The following is a 25,294-nucleotide window of genomic DNA, read 5'->3' as shown; positions in this document are numbered from 1 at the left end:
AATTTACATCATCCAAGCCTACTGAGCAAGCACATGCACTTAGACATTGAGGTGTTTCATCTGAATGATACATCAAATTACAGCTTTGTAATATATTTACAACAGCCAGGTACATGAATTGCATTTGAGTCAATAGAAATTTTAAATTAATTTCTCAGTATTTACAGGTGATTTGAGAACTCCCTGATCTGCAGAGGTTTTAACTAATATATTAAAAAAAGAGATAAAGGTGATTGTCAAACAGGAGAAAAGAAAATACAAAATATTAAGTGGTTCTGACAAGCTACTTTACTGTAGCAAACCTCCTATCGCAGAACTTACAGAATAGGAAATATTTCAATGGGAAAAAAGTTATATCCTATTTTCAAAGCAGAAAAGCTATCCATTACAGAGATTTGATAGAAAAAGAAAAGTAGTACATCTACCTCAGGCATGTTATCAATCCATCTCTTTTCTGTCTTGCTCAGTAAATTAAAGTATTGCTCTAGCACTTGAAATAAAGGGAACACACTCTTCAAACAAGGAGACTGAGACCAACGTAGTAAGAATTACTGACAGTGCATGATGATCAGAGCCAAGGTGCTCCAAGCACACCAAAGTCCAAGTTTTCTTTGACATATGTGGTCTCCAAGCACAGATTTAACTGTACATTTCTTCATAAACTAGGGAAGTATCATGCTGGCAGTTATCTGTCAGAAAAACCTGGTATGTTGTAATCTTGACTGAAAACCAGTTGAAGAACAAGCCTATCTCATCAATAAGTCCAACTTTTAAAGTTTAGAAGTAGACCTAGACTGAGCAAAACAGCTTATAGCTTTCCACAAACAACTGCCATAATCAAAAAGAGCAAAACTGCTAAGCAGAAGTAACAGAAAAGCCTACGAAGATCTGTTACATTCTCAGCCATACTAAATGGCTCTACCTAAGATCAAGGGATGCCACCATTAATGGGCACACTGAACTTAAAGAAGTGCAACATATCAAGGCAAAAGATGCAGCCTTCCTGCACCCTTTCACAGGATATTCTGAGCAGCAGCCATCTCCTCAGAAGCTCTGATGGCCTTGAAAGTTCCAAAGGATCCTTAATTTGGAGATAAAGAACCAAGAGAGCTATAATCAGCATAATCCAGGCTACCATCCTCTTCATTTGTATATACTTAGATCTGCTTTTTACCAGCAGCATCTGAAGGCAGACGAGAACTAAACGTCCATGAAGATGACTGATCTCTACCTAGACATTCTTTAGAGAAGCATGATGCAATCAGAGCCTGAATTCTAGAGGATGCACGAGGCCAAACTGGAGAGATCAAAGAACTGTTACTTTCCTCAAAACTGAGTTGTACCATTTAAACTAAAAATTTTTATGACCTCTTACTGAGACCCTTAACTTCTTCAGAGGAAGACAGCAATTTTGGGAAAAATGAACAACTGAATCCTCTATGAAGTGTGATAGAAATTTAAGAATGCAATGGATTCTAAGCTGAGAGACACTCCATCTGTATGGATTGTGTTAGAATACCAAATCCACAGTTGGTATTAGATGCAGGTAAGTTTTGACTACCACAGCTCTACCTTTGGTGCCACACAGCCCACAGTGCTTAAGCTGTGTAGCAACTGTGGTAAAGCGATCCAGAACATAAAATCTAGTTCTACTGAAAAGTAATTTGTAATAGCCTGAGGCATGCAACTGAAGAAATCAATGACACAGGATAATTTTTTTCCCCTCACATCACCTCCAGGAAGCTGTGGTAAATGGGATGTCCTACTGGCATAAAGGGAAAACAGTACTCTTCCACCAAATGAAAAAGGTTTTCACTTTCTTAAAACAGTAACAATGAATACAAACTAAAAAGATTAAAACAGTCTTAACAGATGTCTCTGGCCCAAGTTCTAGCTCTGCTCTGTACAGGTATACATCCCAATCTTGCACACCAGGGTCAAAGCTTACAGACAACACAGAGGATGCTTTTTACTCTACCCTTATACTATGAGGAGTGCTAAAAGTAAGGATCAAACCCTTCCAAAGTACAGCATCTCACATGATCTCACATTTCAAATGCATTGAAATTAAAATATACGCACCTACAGACAAGTCCATCTTACTGCCTGGAATGTCGTCAGTTTGACTCTGGGGGGAAAAAAAAAAATCAATTCAGTTCTGACTTCTATTCAATGCTGAGAAGTATTTCAGAAAGGTGGAATGCAGGAAGAACACGCTTGTGCCAATGAAAGTTTTCCTTTAAACTAAAATTGAACACCGGGATTTCTGGTATCACCCTGGACACACCCTGCCTCAACCCCCTAACGCTGTGCATGGCAAGTTCACCCATACGAAACCAGACACATGAATGCATGCGACGGAGAAGGATGGACACAGAGATGCTCCAAAAATGAACCTCTGTCCTCATGTTCCAGTGGTTGAGTGACAAAACACTGAAAAGAGTGGCCAAAATGATAGCTCATCCTCATGACTTGTCATGCCATCAAATCTTGAAACATGCTGCCATGGGATTCTTCAGTTGGCAACCTGGGACAGGGTGTTCCCATGGCTTTCCAAAGCATCTACAGTCTAGCAAACTGAATTAGAGCTTAGGAGCCAAAAGACACTGCAAACTAATCCTAAGCATGTCAGTGACAGCTTGTGCAGCCCTGGACTTCCCACACAAACTCTGCATTGTTATCTTTTGTTAGCCAGCATTACATACTACTCCTGCTTCACAGGATGACAACTGGCACAATATTCTGCAAAATATTTTACAAATTAGCTTGTCAGAAGTTCCAAAAAAAAAAAAGTGTATATATATAATTATTTTTGAAATACTTCCCTATGGCTCTTTTTCTCGACTATGTGACATTTATTTATTCACTTTACCAAACAATTTTTATTTATGGATTCATAATGAGCCTTTTTTGTTCTAAAAAGACCCTGCTGTACTTCAAATATAAATTCAGCCAAGACAGACACAGGACTGTAAATCTCCTTATCTGATAGGTGGCTGAGATTCAGAATGAATACCTTGGATTATCACAGATATCTGACACTATAGGCAGGAGCCTCTACCTTGAGTGCTCTAAACAGCATGAAATATGAAAATAATGAATATGAAAATAAAAGTAAAAAAACCCCAAACCCAAAGCAACAAAGAACCACCCCACACTAAAAAGCAACAACCCTCCCCCATAAAAAGACAAAACAAGAAAACACACATCCCCCTCCCAAATCTATTACTTGCAAGGAAACTGCAACCTCAGAACAAGAGTTACCATAAAGTAACTTTAGGAAACAAAGTATATTTGGGTTTTTTTCTGAGAAGCCATTCTGAGCCAGCTACTACAGGTATTATAATCAACATCCCAGCATAGCAGATGGAGATCAATAACTGTGAAACAGCTGATCTTTTGACTTACTTAAAGCTTACAGCTTTCTCACAAAGTTGGACTTCCTTTTTAAAAAAATTTACTTACTAGCAAGCCCATATTTGAAAACTGTTTGGATAAAGGGTTCATCCACGAATCACTATTTCCTCCTTTTAATGCGCACTGGAAAAAAAAAAAAAGACAAAAATATTTTTAAGAAACTTCTTGATTCCTTAAATTCTCCTTTATCCTTGAGATAAGCAAGTGTAAAATGAAAATTCTGGTATCAGAGAAATTAATCTCATGAAAAAAATTATTTAAAGTTATTTATGTTTGGAAACATTTACCAAATATTCTGTCTCATACAATTGCTCACTGTTAGGTATTCCAAAGTCATTGAACATTGTCATGTAAGATGTTTATCACACCTTCAGTTTCATTCTGTAATCTGGAAAGCTTTGTGAACATTTTTAAAATTTTCCTATGTTACAGTTCAATACATCCTTTAATCCAGTACATACAGATGCCGATTTCTTCTTTGCCTTTCGTCCCTTAGCATGGTGTCTCTTGCACAGGCACTGTGCTGACCAGGGTCTCCCTTTGGCCTCAGTGTAATTTACAGATCATCAAAACCAACACTAACACAGTTCAACAATGAAGAAATTTTTCCGTTGTTTTGGCGGTTAAAATAAAAAAGCTTTAAGTGATAAAAAAGTCCCTGAGAATAACTGCTGCAGAACAGGAATCGTAAAACTCCCTACCATGTCACAACAGTATTTCTATGTCCTAGGAAACTGCTCTGCCTCGCCCTTTGAGTCTGCTCCACCTATTTCGTGAGAAGCAGACACAACACAGTCCTTCTAATATTAATACAGTAACAAGTGTTACTGTACTAAAGAATTTTAATGCAAACAAGCCTCAGAAAGAAATTTACTCAGGACTACAGCCAAGCTCCTGCTCCTGTTTGAGGCCAAATGTTAACAACAACAAACATAAGGCAAACATAAATCCAACAGTTGACAGAAATAAGAAGTGCCTGTGCCAAAGGGACTGTGGAATCCAAACTTCAGCAGGCTATGCAAGAAAAACAGCAGCAGCCTAACACAGAAAGATGTGTCAGCAAGAGAAGAGAAATAGCCTTGGGATACTTATTTCCATTTAGTAATGGCTGTGCAGCTTACAAACCAAAAGAATTTGACACCTACTGGAACATTTATTAGTCATAACAGGTGTAGTATATTAAAGCAATCAAAAAACCTCTCATTTTTTTACACTATTTTAAGCGGCATCTTTCTGTGACTCTGCAAAACCTTCTTAAAAAAAATAACTATATAATGCTCTAACATATCAGTCAGACTGTTTTCAGACAACACAGTAGTTATGAATCACTCAAGCATTTTACCTTCATTTGTGTTTTCTTTCCTCCTTGTCCCCAGCTTGTTGAGTTGTGGGAGGAACTGCTTCCCTGAGAGCCTGCTGTATTCCAGACTCCTCCCTCCTCCTCCTCTTCCCAGCTGGAATGACGTGTTCCTGTCACTGGCCCATCACTCTCTCCCCAGCCATCTTGCATAGATTTAGAACCTTTAGAAAAAGGAAAAAAAGCTCTAAAGCAGTCTACAATACCATGCAGCTGGCGCTGTGACACTGCAACATTAGCTGAGATCATCAGAATCCCAAAGGAACTAAAAAAAATAAAATCAAAACTGTGTCTTCACTCTAACAGCTGTAAAAACTTGTGCATGAATCCCAAAACCCAAGAGATTTGGTGGCATGTTCACATGTCATGTTTTGCAACTATTTTAAAGAAATGTCAAACCTTTAAAGATATAATAACAATAGGGACCTCTTACATAGATACAGCTCTATTTAAAAGGCAACCTATTATTTTCGAGTGCAAATGAAAGCCTTCAAAGCACACTCAAAAACCAGATGTGCTGAAGACTCTGGTTCAGGTGGTTTATCAATTATTTCCTCTCTCACTTCAAAACTTTAATACTCCCCTTGCCCTACACTCTTCCACAAAATCACAGAACCAGAACTTTTAGGCACAACAACTAAGTAGGATCTGAAGGCAAGGACCTGACATTGTCCTCTGGTACAAACAACACCAAAAGTAATTTAATGCAAAAAACCCCAAACTCCTCTACTACAAACTCTGTTCTTAACAATGTCACTAAAGAGACTTACTAGCAGAGCTGCTTAAGTATATCAGAAAGCTACAACCACTTCACTGTATCAGTTTAGACTTTTCCCTCTTTACTTCTTTTCTTGCTGTTATTCTCCAGCATTATCATGCAACTTGGAATTCTAACCTTTACTGACAAGCCATCAGGAGCTCAAGTCCTCATCCTGTCCACTATCCAACTGTTCTTCCTGCTCTAACTCTTCATTCTGCACATTTATTCCTGTATCTATTTATTCAGCATTCATCTACTTCAGAAAAGATTTCCATCATCAACATCACTTTGTAATAACTAATGCTTTAATTGTCTGGGGTTTGACTGTGGAAATCAGGAATAAGGACATTAACACACAGAGCAGAAGGTCTGAATATAAAAAAAGTCAGGAATTGCAATTAGTCTACCATGGGGATCTCTACCCTGATCATAATGAAAATAAGTACAGCAGCATCTTATGGTGGTTTAAGAGACACCTTAAAATGCATCATAAATAAACCTGCAGATGCTTCACAGAAAACAGCTTTTTAAAGGCTGTTCATTTGGGTACTAAAACAGAGGGCTGCTTATGAAACATACTGGTCCAAGTGCAGAAAATCTACCTCTTGACCCTTTAATTGTGCTACTTACACAGAAAAGGCTACACTTAGGTACTATGACTGCAGAGTCAAGAATATAATCTGGAAATGTTATACTGGGTAGTCCCTGCAGCTTTAATTTACCTATGGTGACAGTGCTTAAATATATACTATGATACTGATCTTAACTACATAACCATACATTATTTTTCTGCACTGACAACTCTCTTGGGTTCTTGAACGTGAATCTGGAAGTAACGTAAAGATCACTTGTCTATATGACACCTACTTAATTTTTTGCATTTGTTGAGTGAGGAGGTACCAACAGTTATAGCACACAAATGAAATTGTGAAGATACCAAAAAAAAAAAAAAAATCTATTACAGAAAACGGAATTTATTCCTACTTCTGCCACAATATTCTTATGCAATGCTGTTAGAACTAAGTAAACCTATTTTAAAAAGGTGGATAATGGTCTACGCTTCCTTCTTTGGCTCCAAACTGTTTCTTTTTTTTTCCTTTTCTGATCACAGCTGGTCTGTAACCTGTCCCTAGATTTTGCTCTAGAGCTGGGGACAGCTCACATACAGAGCTGCACGTGTATGTTGCAGTTCCTTGGTTATGGCACACATACAGACCAGTCACAGTATGTGAATGACCATGTATAGTCTTACGAGACTGTATTAAGCATCAAATCAACAAAAATCAACAAAATTTTCAATGGATCAATTTCAGGAGTTCTAATTTTGGTTATATTTAGGTGTCTATTTATAGACAAAAGAAGACATCCATCTAAACTCAGCTTAGCATCCTCAAAGTGCCAAGTTTGTGTGGCAGGCATGGGAAGCCTGTCCTCCACAAAAGCCTGCTACAATGACAACTCTAAAGAAGCAAAGATTATTTTGTTTCAGAAATGGCCAAATTATTTAATTGGGGTGGGAGGAAGGGAGAATGACTAAACAGCATCTATCTACACAGGGTTTAATTTCAAACAATTACATGTTGCAAAAGCAACTTCTGTGCTGGAAACAGTTTTACAGACACATCATCAGTCACATTCAGTAACACTTGTGTATCATCAGTAGATCCTTCAGGAAATTTCACATCCAAATGTTACTGAGTTTGGAAATAACATTGCTTTTGTTTGTTGTTTTTTCCTTAAAAAAACTGATATAAAAATTATACAAACAATGTACATCATCGAGAGTAATATCCACAAAAACTCTTAATATAGCAGAATTTTAACTTTGAAATAAAATTTCAAAATATTTCAACATGTCATTCATGAAAGACATTGCTGTAGGCATTTAGGTTTGACCACAAAGTGCAGTTCTTAAGAGTTACAATTTTTCTCACTTACATAATTTTAAAAATCCATTCAAAGCCAAGCTGCATTATCATAGCATAGATGACCATGTAATAGCCTCCACAGTGGAATTTGTCAGTACTGTGTATTCCTTTTCCTGATATGATCAGAAAAAGTGACTTATCATGTAACAAGTAGGCAGCCAGAGAAAAAGAGAAAAACACACATTTCCTTACTGGAAAAGTGTTTCAGCACTTCCAGAATCAGAGCTGCCCGTTTAATTGCTTAGTTAGGAGATTTTTTACTACCTTGAAAGACTAAGTTTCAGTAATTTACAAGCACTTAATACTCATCCATCAAAATCCTGTAATAACATTCAACACTGCTTTTAGGCCTCAGATAATTCCTCCACAGGTGACCTATGCCAAAAGGCCAAACACTAAAAATCTCCAGGGCAATTGCAAAGAAACTGGTATCTGGCCTATACTCACTAGATTTCATGGCATTCGGGGCGTTGGAAGGTGCATTCCCCCAGCCTGTAGTCGATGCTCCTGTATCATCTACTTCACCCCACCCGGGACTGGTTTCATTTGGCTCACCCCAGGCAGACGTACCATTATCTGGAGCAGGTGGAGTGCTTTTGCTCCAGACTGCACAAAGGAGAAAGAGGTTTCATTACAGACCATTTAGACAATGAAGTATTTACTGCAGTGCAGCAACACATCATTAATCTACTGCTTCGTTCTTCTTGCTGAGGACTTTAGGTTCTCAGTAGTGTGGGTGCAACAGAATTGACAATCATTCACAACAAATTGAGAGTGGGCACTGACCTCCAGGGATGAAAAGGTAGAGAATGCTACAATGAGTAATACTCTTCTCCCAGGCTAAACATGAGCCCCACATCTAATACTGTCCTCCTGTCTGTGAACTTTTGTGGCTAATTACAAAGCACCTAACTTAGGGGTTTTATATACTGAATAAAGAGAAAGCACACATTTGCAGTACATATTAAACCAAGATAGCATTCTTTAAGTGACTTTGAGTCGGAAGAAAATATTACGTAACAATAATATCTTAATATATTTCCAGGCCATGTAACTTTTTCTTGTCCTTATTCCAAAGAAGAAAATATTTTTCTAAGTATTCTTTATCATAAAGCCAAGCCAAATTTGACTAAAAAACTAAGTCACAGACCTGCTCAATTTCAACTGTTTCAGAGCAAAAGGTTTTTGACTAAAAACAAGTAAAGATTTTCTCCCCATTTCCCCAATAAATATAAAAAATGCTAGTTAGTCCAGAGAAAGGGAAGCTCAGGGGAGACTTTATTGCTCTCTACAACTATGTGAAAGCAGGCTGTAGACATGTTGGGGGCAGTCTCTTTTCCCAAGTAACAAGAAATAGGACAAGACAAAGTGGCCTTAAGTTGCACCAGGGCAGGTTTCAATTGTATATTAGGAAAAACTTTTCACCGAAAGGATTGTCCAGCACTGGAACAGGCTGCCCAGGGAAGTGGTTGAGTCACCATCCCTGGAGGTATTTAAAAAACCTGTAGATGCTGCACTGAGGAACATGGTTTAGTCATGGACTAAGCAGTGCTGGTTTATGGTTGGACTCAAAGGTTTTGATTCTGTAATTCAACCTGTTCTTCAGAGCTCAAATTGAATATGCAGATTTGTCAGCTAGCGAACATTTTCTTTTCCTGGCGAGGTGACCAGTATTCAGATCACAGTTACTGAGGCACAACAAGCAGAGGACTGACTGATTCAAATTTTAAAGACTTTAAAAGCAGAACCAAATAGTCAAAGAAGAATTTGGTTTTCTTTATAGAATAAAACAATCAGGAATAGGAATCTAAAACCATCTCGCTAACGCATTAAGGTTACTGTCATATATAGGAGCTTGCTGAAGAAAGGAACAAGACTAGTACCTGATGCTTGTGATTTGCTAGTCATTGGAGTAGGCAGGCTCTGCTCCCGTGGGGCCTGTCCTCCTTGTGAGTTCTTGTCCCACAGATTCACATTCTTGTAGTTATAACTGCTAGGATCTCCCCACGCCGAAGTGCCATCATCAATATCCATTTTTCGACTGATTGACTGTGGAGAAGGTTCTTCCCAGCCACTAGGCTCCTCCTCTTTGGGGGCAGCTGGCTGTGGTCCACTGTTCCAATTTGGGTTTGGAGGCCGCCCATTACTTGGAGTTTGGGGCGGTGGACCCCAGGAACCAGAAGACTCCTGCTGTTGCTGCTGGTGCTGTTGCTGCTGCTTGTTCCAGGAGTTGGGCTGTCGACCCGTCTCATTCCACGTTGAAGTTCTTTTACAATCGTCCCATCCACCCTTTGAAGCAGAGCTTGTATTTGCACCATTACCCCAAGTTCCAATCTCATTTTGCCCACCTTCACCCCAGCCAGACACTGGCTTGTTTCCTGCACTTTCCCAGTTACTGTTTTTCGTTTGGTCAACTTCCTCTCCCCAACCGTTCTTTCCAGAAGACCATCCTTGATTACTTTGCCGTCCACCCCACCCCTGATCCTTACTAGAGCTGTCATTCCAAGAGGAAGATGATTTTTCTTCTTGCCTTCCTCCTCCCCAATTAGAAGAATTGGAGTTCTTATAGTCATTCCATCCTCCAGTATTTTTGGGGTCCTTCCACTCCGTTGGGGTTGAGAGCTCACCCCATCCAGACTTGTTTTGATTGCTTTGGCTGGGTACATCACCCCAGCCCCCTGAGTTCTTTGTCTGTGTGGCAGAGCTCTCCCACCCCTCAGTTCCTTTATCAGACTTCCCCTCGGGCCGTGGCATTTCTTCAATATCCCACACGGTATCTTGCTTAATTTGAGTCTGGCCCCAGCCGGTGTTTGAAAGCACTCGGGGGTCCAAGTCAGTCCTGCTCAGCAAAGTCTGCAGGACTGCCTGGCAATCAGGATGCGTAGGCCTGTATGATCGGCGTCCAGAATTGTGACTGTCACTACTTCCTGCTTTGTGGTTGCTTCCAGTGCTTTGACCTCCAACCTCACTTCCCGCAGAGCTGGAAGATCTTCCCCAACAGGGAGCCTGGGAATTGCCTTGGTTTTCAGGAAGAGGGTGGCCTTTTTGATTGTCCCATGCTCCAGTGCTAGAATTTGGTTGGTTTGGACCACTCCACTCTCCAATCTTCAGTTCATCAGACCCAGACAGCTGTTTCCATTCTCCCTGAGAGACCCCAGATGTTAATTTGTTCCCTTCACCCCATTTGCTTTCATTTGCATGCTGAGGGCCAAAGTTCCAAGACCCACCACCCGTAGACCGGTTACTGTTATCCCAAGAATCACTTCTTGACCCATTAGGTTTTTGAACAGAAGCTCCTTTCCAGGAGTCCTCTCTATCCTTTCCATTGTTCCCATGGTTTCCAGAATTGCTCTGCCCAGAGACTGTGTCAGTTCCAGAAGACCCCCTAGCTGTACCCCAAGATCCAACACTCCCAGTCTTTCTTTCTCCAGTGCTTTGAGAAGGGGTGTCAGTGCTCCTGGAAGGGTTCCCCAAGCCCATTTCAAAGGGCATTCCCTTATTCTCCATAGGGTTTGGTGAACTTAAGTTCAAGGAGTTAGTGTTTCCATTTTTTGGTCCATCAGTGTTATGAATTTGAGCCTGTTCTCTGCCAGAGACAAAGTTAACACCCGCATTTTCCATCTTTGACTGCTGTTCCCTAGAGGTCTGACCTACTGTGCTAATCTGTGTATTGGAGCTACCACTATCAGATTCCAGAGTTCCTTTCCTAGAATTGCCCTCTTGAACCAGTGCTGGCCAAGCAGATGGGTTGCTATTTGGGTTAAAGTTGCTGAAGCCAGAACCGGGACTGATTCTGTCTTGTCCACTCAAGTTCCTCCAATTACCTAGTCCATTGTTACTCTCGGCAGCAGGGTTGGAAGATTGAACAGATTTAGCCTTGGGATCAGATTTCCAGGCCCCAAGATTACATTCGTTTCCAGCGCTTCCAGACTGGCACTGGCTTCCTTTTCCTTTGTTACTAGTGGTGCTTCCTGGCAGAGCATTCTTCTCCAAGCCAGGGTTCGAGGCACTGTTGTTATCGGTGGTGTTTTCGGAAGAAGACTCAGCATCTTTGCTGGCAATACAAGGCCACTCTTCCATGTCAGACCCGTCTACAATCACCTTGTCCCAGATGTGAGTTGGGTTGGCGTTGGTGCCGCTGTTGGAGGAGGCTCCAGGACCCCAAGTGGAATTTGCATAATTTGAAGCAGCAGCACCTCCAATTGCTGAATCTAAAAGAAAAAAAAAAAAACAAACCCAAAACACCCAAAGAGGTCATTAATAATCCGTATTATTTACAAGCATAGAATATCAAATTTTTGACATCAGTTATCCCACTTATTTTGCAGAGCATAAACTCCATAGTAACAGCTGCAGCAGTATTCATACTGAATATATACTGTTACTACCAGTACCGGCTCATATGACAGCTTCCATGAAAATAAGGCAAACAGCTTAAAAAAACTGGGTAACTCCCCCCCTAGCCTCAATTCCTATGTTATATATTCCAAAGCAAAGACCACCATTTCTGGTTGCTAGTACTTTCAACAGAAGATAAGATCAGCTTTCAGTGCCTGTCTGAGGCGTTCAGTTCGTTAGCTTGAACAATGAACATCCAACTAATGCCTTCCGGATCCCCCTTCACTGAGGGCCACCATTAAGGATCCAGACTTTACAGCAAGGTTAGAACTCCCTTGTAAGCTTTGAATATTGATGAACAGTAGTTTGTCTTCATCCACTAAACCCCACCTAGCAAGATCCAAAAGATCAAGCAGTTCCCAAGTACATTCTGTTCCTTCTGTTGCTTTAACCTCAAATGCAAACTGAACAATAGCAAGGAAGTATGACTCCACTGATATTTTTATCCATCTATCTTTTTAGCACAGAGTAACCCTTTTTTTTCCCCTTCCAATTAAAAAACTTTCTGAATTAGACAGATCACAGGAAGAGCTTAAGGAGGGCAAAGACAAGCTCAAAAGACTGCAAGGTTGCTGTCTTTTGAACTTAGAAATGGTTGAGCCAATGCATGATGCATAGGCAGCTATGAACTTAACAAGATCTTCAAAACAGTGACTTTAACAGAATATTTTATTTCTGTGAAGACATTCTAAAAGTATTTAAGATTGGGGTGCTTGCTGACATATAGCACGCTAAGACATAATTTAATGGATTATTTCAGGAAACCAGCTTTCCCTTGCTATATTTGACAGTGGCAATAACCATAACTGTTGAAAGACTTTCACCAATAACATTTAAACCTTATTGTCCAAAACTGTCTTGTATGTCCTGAATTATCATTGGTATTGGAAGAACTACATAGAACACCCATCATCTCAATCCCCTGTATTGGTATGAGACAATACTATACTTGGTGTCATCTTTCAGGGCACTAGTTTTGCCAGAAGGATTTCAATCCTGGTAGAAAAAGGTCCACATGGAGAAGGATTACACGTTAACTTTTAATATTAAATCCTCACCAACGCCACCTATGACCATCTGGTGAATATAAGAATGGGAACAAGTAGGTAAGCTACATTATCTTCCCCTTTGGGAACCTGCTGAATTGGGCCCAACCTGAAGTTCAGTTTGTCAACAGCCAGATCTGAGGTGGGAAAAATGATGTACGAGGCAGACAACACTGCACTTCCATAAGCACTTTGATGGAGCACCCAAGGTCAGCCCCGGTCTCTCTTTTGTCCAGCTGCTCATTCTCATTCCTCTGGCATACCTACTCTCACATGCTAGCACGTGTGCTCTCATTGATATTGTTAGGTGAATGGGTAAAAGAAAAGTCATCTGGACTGAAATTAGCTTTAAAAACCAACCTGATTTAATTTTAATACAAGTCAGCTCCCCAGCCCAGTTAACTTGTTATGGTGCAGAAAAATGGATGAGGTGAAGCAGGTCTCAAGGACCCATATTCTTCGTACTCCTGACTTCCCTCAGGGTAATGAAACTAACCACTGGCTAATACAGCCAAGTAACATCTTAGTTGTTAAAGCACCATTAAATGAAGTGTAAAAATATGAGAATTCATAACATCAAATTTCAGCCTCAGAAAAGCAAATATTATGTGTCAAATAGTTACATATAGCTTAAGGAGCCTCTCAAAATACTTCCAAATGGTTCTCATATAGTACACCCAGCAGCAAAAACATGTTGCTCATGAGAAGTTTTGAAAATGTTTAGAATGCTTCACTGCCACAAATTCTCCTTAGTCTACCACATTAACTGTGAAGGCATACCAGTGCTAGGATTTCATATAGGAACGATAGACTTTGGAGCATGTTTTGTTTCAGGTATTTCATCAAAAGCAGTTATCTCCAAGAAACCTGTTTTTAAACTGATTAGTTATAATTTTGCCATTGTAGTTTGACATTCACCTTCTCCTCTCTTAAACAGCAATTATCAAAGACAAGATAAATAATCTGTGAAACAGGTATTTCCTACAAATGAATTCAAGTAGTGAAACCACAAAACAAATGGCATTATTAAAAAGGGTTCTAGGAAAATTCATAAGGGCAGCCATCCCATTTAGCTTACTTGATTCTGTACAAGTCACGTCTGTTTTTAATTCCGAACCACAGAGCACTGAAAAAAGTTTCATTTCCACGATGGTAAAAAAAGCACCATCTCATTGATCTGGCATGATTTTCAAAGAAAACTCAGACATACTGGTATTGTTATTTTCTTCTTTTTGACTTTCAAGTATTTAATATTCCTTTTTTAAACATCCTTATTGTTATAATTGAAGTTGTCCTTGACTTTGCAGGTCACCTAAGTTCTTCTTTAAAAGGCAGGTATCTTGAGTGGAATTTTGTTTGTTCCACTATTATAATTTAAGAAGAAATATTACAGCTACTGCAATTCACCAAGGGTCTAAAAAATTCAGGAGCAGCTATAACTTCCCCATGCTCACAAAACAATTAATCCTAAAATCAATTTATCCTCTGGAACACAAAAAAAATGGAAAAGTAAAAACAGAACAGTTGCCACCTGTACAAAAAGGCTTATCTAAGTAGAAAACCCAAGATTACTACCAAAAATAAAAGTAAGGAGCAATAGGTCATCTTTCTGTTTCATCCAGACAAGACTTGACAGACACCTGCCCTTTGCAGACCTGGCATCTACATGTCTGTTTTACCAGATACAAAAATGTGACAAGACAGGAAATGCTTGTCAAAGAAACCTGAAGAGCCATTAAGAACTACTCAGTGACAGCTATAAAACACTGTTTTATTTATGCCTTGTGTTTACCTTGCTGCAGCAGTTCAGCAACCAATTAAAATCACTCAAAACATACTTGAAAAAAATTAAACCTCCTGTTTCATCTAGTAAGAAAAATTATATCCACTGCTGCCAACAGAAGCATGTACACTGAAAGAGAAGAAGCTCTCCAAAAGCAGTCTGAGGAGTTTTGTTATATAATGACAGGCTTATGCACAATTTCAGCCATCCCTTTTCTGCCATGCACCAACACGTTCATTCAATATTATTTATTATCATCACTCGCCTGTTGCAGTCCCACTGTCGCTCTGCAGCAGTGCTCCTGTCACTGGTTGTGCGTTGTTTGGGTTTGCTCCTGGTGCTGCTGGGGAGGGAGGCCCTGCTCCACCCCCAAGGAGCATACAGGATGGCGGAGGGGGCTGCCCACGTTTCAGTAACACTTTGTGGTCCTGCTGGCAACGGAATCGCGGCGGCACCTCCCGAGGCATGTAGCGGGCGGCGCTTGGCGGTTGTCCGTTCGGCACTGCCACCCTTTTGGCATTGTTGCCACCATTGACTGGTGGCGATGGAGAGTTGCCAATTGGGCTGGCAGCCACTGGTTGGCTTAAACTTGGTTTCGTCACTTCGGGCACTGCAAAACAGGAAGAATGAAAATCAGAAGTTTTTCCAGTTAAACCTGTGTTAGTTACAAGCACTCACTGTGACACTTAGCTTTCAGTATTTAATCTCTGAAATACTGCACAGCTTCCACCTCCTCAACAACCAAGAACAATTTAGAGAAGCAGGAATAAGCATAGCAGCAGACCTTTTGCTTCCATGTGGAACTCTACAGTCCAGGATGAAACTCTACCTTCATCAAGTATTTTGCTCTAAGCCCAAAATTTCTTGCAAATGTAAAGCTGGCAAAGAATATACCCTAGACAATGAGTCATTTTAAAATATGAGCAGTCAAATATAACTGGCTCCACCTTCCTGATCTTCAACTGGTTTTTGGATTGTTATGCATCATCTTTATGGGAGATCTGAAATCAGAACCCAAGTTTTCACCTGTTTACTAGGCTACATAGCCACTGCCTAAACAAAAAGATGGGAAATAACCTGCCTCCTCTTGGATTCAGAGTTAACAAATTTGAGTTCTCTGTGCTGCTCTTAAGTAAGGCAGTAATAGCTGACTCTCACCCAAAAGACAGTCCTACACAGAGCAACTGTATTTGGCTCACTTAAGGGTTTCTCTGCTGGTCACCAGGTGCCCCTATAAGCAAAGACAAGCTGGTCCTGAGGACTATTATGTATTGGAGAAGAAAACCACAAATCCCTGAGGAGCTAACACCATCACAAAATTTGCTTAAGAGCCTCTAGACAAACTAAGCATAATCAGTAAAACTTTTACAAATGTGAGATCAAGACAAGTGGGTCTCTCTTTGGCAACATGAATGCACTATTCTCCACATTTTCTTTTTATAAGGGTTTTCAGTTTTCTCTATATAGGCTTCGTTGCCCAACCCCCAAAAAAGTGTTGTTAGCCATAAAATCAAGTTACTGTTTTAGTCCTTTTCTTTCACTAATGGCAGTTTCCCTACAAAATTTATCAAAAACTGATGAACAAAACAAGATTAAATATATTTTTACTTCAGCTAAGTTACTAAGTTCAACTTTCAAGATGCTCACTCATCAGTTCTGCCTTCTCTACTGGACTTTTATGTGCCTGAATTCAAGTTTCCAAACCCAAGTAATCTTCATTCATTTTGGTACCTCACTACCAGCAGTACTTTTGCTGTCTATCCTTCCCTTTATATGGGTGGTTTCAGTCTTTGGTTATTTCTCTAAAACCTCTGTAAAACAGAGAACTGAGTATTTCAGCTACCTATCTTATCCACAATCCTCACTCTTTCTTCAAGTATTTTGATGCTGACAACACATCAGCCAAATAGTTGTAGGTTCTCCATTTTAATCACCTCAACTTTCATTTCTCTTGAATACTCATATTTGGTATTTCATCTTGACTCAGAAGTCCCCCTCCTTTTCTAACAGTTCTGATCAAGATCTGAATCTTGGCTCAAGTCAATAAAAGTATTCCTTAGGATCAAAGATTCTTACCTTTGGTTTTTTGATCTGTGACCTGCAAATTAAGAGCGAGAATGTAAATAGAGTTTTAAGCAGCTCAAAACAAACATTGAACAGGTTATCACAACCTTAATATATTAGCACAAGAACAGAATTTATTGTTGAATGAAAACAACCAACTGATGAACTACAAGTCTAAATACTATTCCTAGTTATACACACACACACAAAATATTTTCAAAAGTACTATAAATCCTGTAATAACTCTGATGCAAAAGTCCCTGGCAGAAACAATCATTACTTCACTCATGATGATTTTAAGTACTCAGCTGTCCTTCCTCATCCCAAACACGGCTTCCAAAGTACAAATAGACACGCGCTATGGCACGACAGTTCTCTCAGCTTTTGGAGGTGAAGTATTGCAACTGAAGTGTAACAAAGCCTTCCTTCTGTGAGAGTATCCTTACAGCTGACTGTTGGGGCCTGAAGTAACCACAGCAATCTGTCTCTCTGCCATCTTCCCACTTCACCCTTCCCAGAACATCTCTTCCAAGGAGAAGTAATTCTAAACCTTACTGGATTCATTTCTACACTTACAAAAAGTACCAGCAACACCTATAAAGGAAATCTACGGAATGCAACAAGTCAGTGACTGAAATGAGTGTTCACACTGGCCTACATACTCAACATAGGTTTTGTTACATTGTTTCAGCATAGCAGATTTCAAGCTACAGTAGCGACAAACACATCACTGGTATATTCTCTGGAATTGCATGTATTGTAGCATTTTTTGAACCTGTCCATCATGAGTTCCACTACACAATAATGAAAAAACCCTAAAGATCATCATGTGTCAGGTTCTATGACACCTATTCTTAAAAGAAATTGCTGAACTAGTCCATAATTCTGGAAAGCACACAGCGACAGTATAGAATAATGAAAGCACAAGTAAAAAGCAGTTTATTGTTGAAACTAACCAAGCCAGAACTCCTTTGTATGGTGAAGAATAAAAAGGCAAACTGCACTAAATTGCTATGGCATCATTTACTTTGCAAAGATGAAAACTGAAATATGCAAAGTGGAACATTCACTGAAATACAAAATCTTAAGCATTGTAACTTCACAGACACACACTATCCCCAAGTCTCAAAGACAATAAAAATGCATCTGTACCAAAACTGTGTCTGTACCAAGCCAGACATCAATTTTCAACCTCACTTATGAAAAATCCTCTATGCATCAAATTACACCTTCTTCTGCAAGAGTTAAAAATTCTGTTACACACTTAATTGACCCTGATGCTTCAGTACTAAAGGAAAAAGGGAAAACAAAAATTCATTAATATGATCTGGTAATGCTGATAAGATTACTACAGTCAACAGTAGACATGCTTCGTAAATTAGTAAGTTGTCTACTTGGAAAAAAACCATTTTACCGTATCTTTGAAGAATTCTACATGATAAAGTGCATTAGTTTAGACTAAAAAAAAAAAAAAAAAAAAACAACCAAAAAACTTCTGTCTATAATGTCTTTCTCCTAGTCAAAATGATCTGGTTATGTGATTGTTTTCATCTAAAATTCAAAAGCTGAAAAAATGTGACAGTATCTCAGATTTACAGCTGTCATCTCTGTGGGTAACCTATGAGCATCAGCAGGGTGGGAGCAGCTACAGTGAATGGGAAAGCAGAAAAAAGCTCAGCCTACTGACAAGCTACCAAACAGCCCCTGGACACCAACCACAGATATATTTAAGCTGTGAACTTGCTTGTAAAACCTCTCTTAAAGTGATTTTTAAAAAATTTTAATTTTTAAGTTTCAGATGATCCAGACAGAACGATTGTTTCATGTTAAACAAACTTAGTTTGAAACAGTATCCTGAAATCATAGCTACTTATTTGGTGAATGCCTCCACAGTCACTAAGAATGAACACACACATTTAAGTTTTATCCATTAGGCTGCTCTCTTTGCTATTCTTATGTATCTCCAACTATTACTGTGAAGTTTGGCCTCTAGGAGATTAAATCACTTAGTCTTTACCCTTCCTGAGAGTGTGGCGGAGTATGTACTGCACAACTTAGTAGGTGAGAGACCACACACGAAAGCTGGCATATCTCTTTTGTATTCAAAGCACCAATTCCTCAGTAAACACAGCACTGTTATCAAGATGATCCATACAGCCCTTTCAACTTTCCCTTTTATCACTGAATATCAGCAAATAATCCTCAAGTCTCTACTCTTTATTCATAAGGGTCTGCTCCTCCTGGTTTCTACATACATTTTTTGTACTTGAACATTAAACAGCACCAACACTAAGGCAAAAAGACACTGAAGAGACCTTATCCTGTAGCTACTGCTCTTTTGCACTATTATTTGGGGATGTATCAACTGGATGAAGACAACTGACACACACACATTTATCTGCACCCAATTTAAACTGATAGACTCAAGGTGAAAAAGCCAGATTAAAAAAGATGCTGGATAATCCAAAATTTAACTGAAGTTGGTGCTGTCTGTTCTTAGCAGAAACCCACAGAATCTAAGAGTAAACACCTGATCTTTCACCACCTGATCTGTTGTTACTGAAGCAACTGAAAGACAGACTACTCAAAGAAAATAAAGCCTTCTGCTCTCAGTTTCACATAATCATTGAGGTTGGAAGGGACAGTCTCTGGACATCTAATCCACATTTCCCACCCCTGTCCCCCACCTGGCCCAAAGAGGCTCCTCAATTCGAAACAAAATCATCAAAACTAGATTACACAGGACCACATCCACCTCAGTTTTGAGCATCTAAAGACAGAGGCACCACAACCCCTCTGGGAAACCTGTTCCAGCTGTTGCCCAGTCACATACACGCACAAAAAAGGAGCTTTTTTATGATTAAGTAGACTTTCAATATGTGCATAATGCCTTGGTGCTTTGCCACTGGGCACCGTGGAGAACAGTCTGCCTCCATCTTTTTACTCCCTTCTACAAAGTATTGTACATTACATTGATGAAATCCCCCAAGCCTTCTCTCCTCCAGGATGAAGTCGTAACACTCCCAGCCTCTCCTCATTTGTCAGATCCTCCAGTCCCTTACTCATCCTAAAGGCATTTTGCTGGACTTGTTCCAGGGTGGTTGCACCTATCTTATACTGGGAAGCCTGGAAAGGATTTTACCACTAGAAAGCACGAATAACACCGTAAGAGACTCAAGTTCATGTTTCAAGTTAATTCCTAGAACAACCTACCAGATGCTTTGGCAAAATACAGACCTTCTAACACATTAAGTCTCATACTCATTTTCTGAGCAATTTTTGGTGACTTATCAAATTTCCACAACTCAGACTTGACCTGATACACTTCAGGAAAAGTGCCCTTAGCTACGGAAAATGTAAAATGCAAATGATACTTAGCAAAAAAATAAATGGAATCTTCAGGAGTAAATAGTTCATATAAACTTCCTTAAGGATTAAAAAAAACCCCAACCCAACAAAAATCTCCCTGCTCTAATAAATATTTACTCAACTTTACTGCAAGAACTGCAAAGGCCCATCAGTATTTCCATCCACAAACACCTCAAACGAGCAGCAGTTGCGTAGAGAGAGATCGAAAGAAGCCATATTAAGTAACTTAAATACTTTATATCAAAAAGCTTCTTTTACTTTACAGGACACACTAAGGAGAAGAAATGTCCAAGTTAAACATTTCAGTTCCAGAAAAAAGATACGAAAAAGTGTCTTTAAAGAAGTACTACTCTAAACAAATTTTTAAGTTCAAATACCAACAATTTAACATCTTATTGCCACCAATACTACTTATGTTTCAGCTGGATAAAAATTCGAATATTGAAACACACCTTCTGAGCAGAGTCCTTCTTTTTCTTATCCTCTTTCTTCCTTTTCTTGTCTTCCATTAACTGTTCTTCCCTTTCTTGCTCCTTCTCTCTGCCAAAACATGAAAAACAATGGTCTGAGCAAAATCAAGTTGTGTAAGAGCCACACATACTATAAACCTCTTGCCTGCAATAAAGGCAGTCAAGCTAACAGATTCCTCTTACCATAATTCATTTCCATCTGAGGGTTTCAGACAGATTGTGATAAGAAAAGCACCTTCTAGCTCAGTATGGCCATAATCATGCCACATGCTGCCGAAAGGAAAATTACTTTATTTGCATCAAGTCTGTTATGGCAGTTCCCTACATGAATTAATCACATGCCTATAGCAGAAAATATCTTCAAGACATTTTGGCCAAAGTATTCTTATAATTGGGTCATGCTATTATTTAACGAAGAGTCTCATGAATCTTCTCATATGGTAAAAAAAAAAAAAAAAAAAAAAGGGAAGTTGTAATTTAATATAAGATAGTTTGGTCTGATATAACATTTATCTTCACAAGGGGAAGAGATTATTCTATTGCCTGTAGCTATGTCACTTGTAAGAGACTAGAAATGTCACATCAAATCAAACCTATCATTTATTATACAAATCTCTAATTTAATTTCTAGGCTATTGTACCCACCCACAGAATTTTTGTGATGAAACTTGTAATACAAATTACTTTCCAGGAATCTATTTTTTCCCACAAGAACATTCTTTCAAAAAAGGGAAAAAAAAAATATATGCAGCTGCTATTGTTGTCAAGCCATCATCTTGTTGCTATGTTCTGTATCAAATAAGAAAGTACCATGGAATAGTTAATTTACTGCATGTATACTATTGGCTGAGCTGTTTCTATGGTGAATCACATTTTTGTTAACCAGTTCTCTTCACCTCCTTATAAAGAAATTTAAGGCCAAGTTTCCAGCTTACTTGGAGTAATTTCTTTTTATAGGGAAAGATTAAGACAAAGATCATTAATGTAAAAAGGTGATCTGATAGATGAGGAATAGGATCAGAGACTCTACGAATGGGAACCAAATAACAAGTATAATCCACAATCTTTCAGAAGAAAATTTTATAAAAACCGGAACAACATTACAAACAAACCTGGAGTTTATAATAGTACTGAACTATTTCTTATATTTATGCCTAAATCAAAGGTCTTTTTTGACCACAGTTTAGAAAACTTCAGAGTTGAGTTGGCTCGGCAGTCACATCATACAGACTTTTCCTTGAATTGCATTTATATGGTAAAGGTAATATCTTTGTTTTCATTTTCACTAAATATGCCAAAGCCAGTGGCCAAGGAGACATTTACACAACTGATTCCTACAAAAATATTTTGAGATGCTAGATACTAATAGCTTCCTGATGGAGGACTTCCAAGAACTCTCTAAATGACAAAGGTTCTAGAGTAATAAATGTCTTCCTGGTTTCCTGAAGTTGGGCTCTCTTTCTTCATACATGGACAAAATTGATAACGGCAAGATGAGACCTTAGTAACAACATCGTGAGGTTACCCCCAAATGCAGTTACTACCCAATCTTTCAGCAAAGCACTGGGGAGCTTTGTATACTTTGCATTGTCTGCCATAGAACTGAGACAATTTTTCATTTTCTTTGAGCCAGACTGCAAGCAATATGAAAAAGCTCTCCTGTGACACCCTCACATCCAAAGTTGCTATGACTTCAAATTATGTTTAGTACTTTTGTACTGTCAAGTTATGTATACCTTTTGGGCGGCAGTGCATGTTACAAGTACACTGTTTCCAAAAACCTTTCTTGCAGTAGGCAAATGTCTAAGAAGAGGTTTAAAAGTTTAAAAAGAGCTGTCTCAAAAGAGCTGCTGAAAAATGGTAGGATCAAAATATAAAATGACTTCCAGTAACTGCTTGGCACACATGCAGCCTTCTATTTAAAAGCACTTTCCTTACTTTTGTGAGCAGAAGAGAAGGGAATAGAAAAGAAAGAGAAAAGACCCACATACACAACCACAGCTGAAGCTATGGCTTACAGTGACATGCAGCACTAAAAGGATCCAAGGACAAAAGATTCATAGCCTGAAAGGAATCACCTAGTTATGGTCTGCCTTTGTGGTAAATTTAGGACGTGGAGATTGCTATTGCTGCTGCCCTGTTTTTTGATCTATGTGGACTAAGGATGCAAAGAAGCCCTTTGTTTTGCATGACAACCTCCCCTTCTGCTCTTTCAGTGGAGATACACATTTAATATTCCACTGGGTGCATCCTCAACAACCACAATACACCAGCAACCAGTACTTAGTTTACTTTATTTAGGCTTCAATTCATGTAAGCTCTTCTAAGGTGGAAGGGACCAATCTGAACACTTGGGCTACATCACATGTACGACACCACAGAGCTCCCGACAAAGAGCTGAGTGAAACCTCACAAACATGTCAGAAGTATGAAGTTATACTTTCCAAATGACAGAGCAAGACTAGATGCTACAGACCCGCTAACAATGTACAGGCACGGTGAAAGTTCACTGAATTAGAAGGGTAAATATCTTATTGTTATTTTGGGTATCACATGTGCTGTCTTCCCAATTCCACTCTTTGATGCATTTCACTAATGTTTGTTTTATGATCAATGATATTCCTTTTCAGTGGGATACAAGATACTTGTTGAACACAAGTTTAACTTGCAGTGTTAAATGTTCTGAAAAATTTAACATCAACAAAGCTTTCAATCACCTCCTCAATTCATTCCAGAGATAATGCTGCCTATTAACTTCTCATTAGCCAAAAGATAGTTCTTCCTGGCCTGATGAAAACTCGGGGATCCATCACGTGCTTTCCAGCAAACAGCTGTTCAGACTGAGGAGATCAACAGGGGGAGAAAACCCATCAACTTCAAGCAGAGTGAATTTAGAGTAATACAATGGGGTGTGGTTCCGGGTTTTGTTATGAGCACACTGTAATGGGAACACGGACACACCACAACCCTGAAGAGGAAGTCTGCTAAATTGCTATCAGCAGCCAGCTTTCTAATCCAGTTTTTTTCAAGAAAGCATGTGTTGATCTAAAAATATGACCTAATTGCACTTTAACATCTCCCACAAAATCTTAGAATCAATATTATTAAGAAGTATTTCAAAAGCATACCACAGATTTGAATTCCAAGTATTTAAAGCAAGGCATATTAACAGCTTACAAATGATGAGAAACTGTAAATTGTACTCCAAAATGTTATTTTCATTCGGAAAAAACCCAAACCCAAATAAGGGGTAATGCATCATAGCTACTGGGTTTATCTAAGCTCTTAAAACAACCTCTTCTGGCTAAGTCAAAACCAATCATTTTATAGAACAGAAGTTTTTTACACTAGCTAACTAGAGACGTAACAGAAAACAGTTGTGAAATTCATGTTATTAAAATATCCATTTCAGGAAAAAAAAAGAAAAAAAATAGACATTCAAGAAATGTATTCTGCCTCAAAACAATTTACCTGTTTTGGAAATTGATAATTTCCTGCAAAATTTTAATACTAATTTTTCCAGAAAATTCTATTTTAAAGAGTTGCTCTGACAACATTATGGGCTTAAGGCACAGGAAGAGGACAGAAGTTGTCTTTGAAGCTCTTGCTGTCATGAACTGAACTGTGAAACGAGATGACGTGCTACACACTGCACACTATCTGTTGCCAACACACTTTGATAGGCAGAGATAAAGCGTCACAGAGTATTAGTCTACACAAGCCCCATAATCCTGTAAGGTCACCCTCAAACTAAAATAGCACCAAAAAAATGTAAGTGAAATGCAAGAAATAAAAATTCCTGGAGTGGCACTTTAGTGCACACAACTCCCAGTTTCTTCTGCAAGACCATAGGACAACAGTTCCTCACAGGTGAAGAGGTGCACTAGATACCAGTCAGTCCTCTTCCCTCCTCCTGACCTCACACTTTACCTCATTTCAGTACAGTCAACTTGAGTTAGCTACACCGTGACACAGCAGAGACAGTTAACCTCCACAGGTGCACGCTGTTCTCTGTGTTGTGATAAGCACAGGATGATTTACAAACCTGCTTCCAAACTGTGAGCCAACTTGTTCATCTTCTTTCAGAACACATGGGATTCTGAAACCACACTTGCAGGACCAGAAGCATTTTTACATCTATGAAACTACCAGGTCACTTGAACAACTGCTAAATCTTCCTTCAAGCCCTCAGCCACAACTAGCCAGAGCTAAAGGCCTTTACCGTATACAGAGAATGATTTGCATGCACAGATCACTGTCACTTAGAAGGAAAACTATTAACAACATATTTCAAGTCTTTTGGAAAGAGATGGAAAGACTCAAAACTTGATTAAACCAGAAATTTAATCTACAATAAGGTATCCAACATTGGTCAAGGTTTGAAGCAAAAAGAATTTCCAGTGAACTCTAACTACAGGCATCTAGCTTCTCAACATTTCTGAAAGTTTTCTCAGTATTCTGATAAATTATACAGCCTGGATACCAGCAGAATTAGGCATCACACGTTGCTGTCTCAGATGCATTGCAAAACACCTTTATAACAAGCTCAAGTGCAGGTGCAACTTCCAAGACAGAAGCTCCTCTCAATCAATACAGGGACAAAATCTCTTACAGGAAAGTAAAATGTCATCAACAGTGCTGTTTCATAAACATCTTGCTGCCACTGGCAAGTGGTTTTCATTTTCTTCCACTTTATTTCTCT

The 25,294-nt window shown here is 39.0% G+C and overlaps 1 protein-coding gene across 6 annotated transcripts in view; it reads right to left on the bottom strand.

Moving 5' to 3' along the window:
* The window catches only part of TNRC6B (trinucleotide repeat containing adaptor 6B), a 122,786-nt gene that overhangs the window by 21,161 nt on the left and 76,331 nt on the right, over positions 1-25,294 (bottom strand). For 5 of the 6 annotated variants that reach the window (XM_082280936.1, XM_082280931.1, XM_082280934.1 and 2 more), the window contains 8 exons: positions 20,575-20,662; positions 16,766-16,787; positions 14,955-15,299; positions 9,346-11,673; positions 7,910-8,068; positions 4,760-4,938; positions 3,466-3,540; positions 2,083-2,128 (listed from right to left, as the gene is read on the bottom strand). In XM_082280936.1, coding sequence (XP_082137062.1) covers positions 2,083-2,128; positions 3,466-3,540; positions 4,760-4,938; positions 7,910-8,068; positions 9,346-11,673; positions 14,955-15,299; positions 16,766-16,787; positions 20,575-20,662 — 3,242 coding nt within the window. The remainder of the gene's footprint in view (positions 1-2,082; positions 2,129-3,465; positions 3,541-4,759; positions 4,939-7,909; positions 8,069-9,345; positions 11,674-14,954; positions 15,300-16,765; positions 16,788-20,574; positions 20,663-25,294) is intronic. The other variant, XM_082280935.1, reaches the window with a different exon arrangement.

This window comes from Coloeus monedula (assembly GCF_965178545.1).
Source record: "Coloeus monedula genome assembly, chromosome: 4".
NCBI classification, from domain to species: domain Eukaryota; kingdom Metazoa; phylum Chordata; class Aves; order Passeriformes; family Corvidae; genus Coloeus; species Coloeus monedula.
Note: the sequence above shows the minus strand (reverse complement) of the source record. Positions and strands in the feature narration are given on the sequence as shown.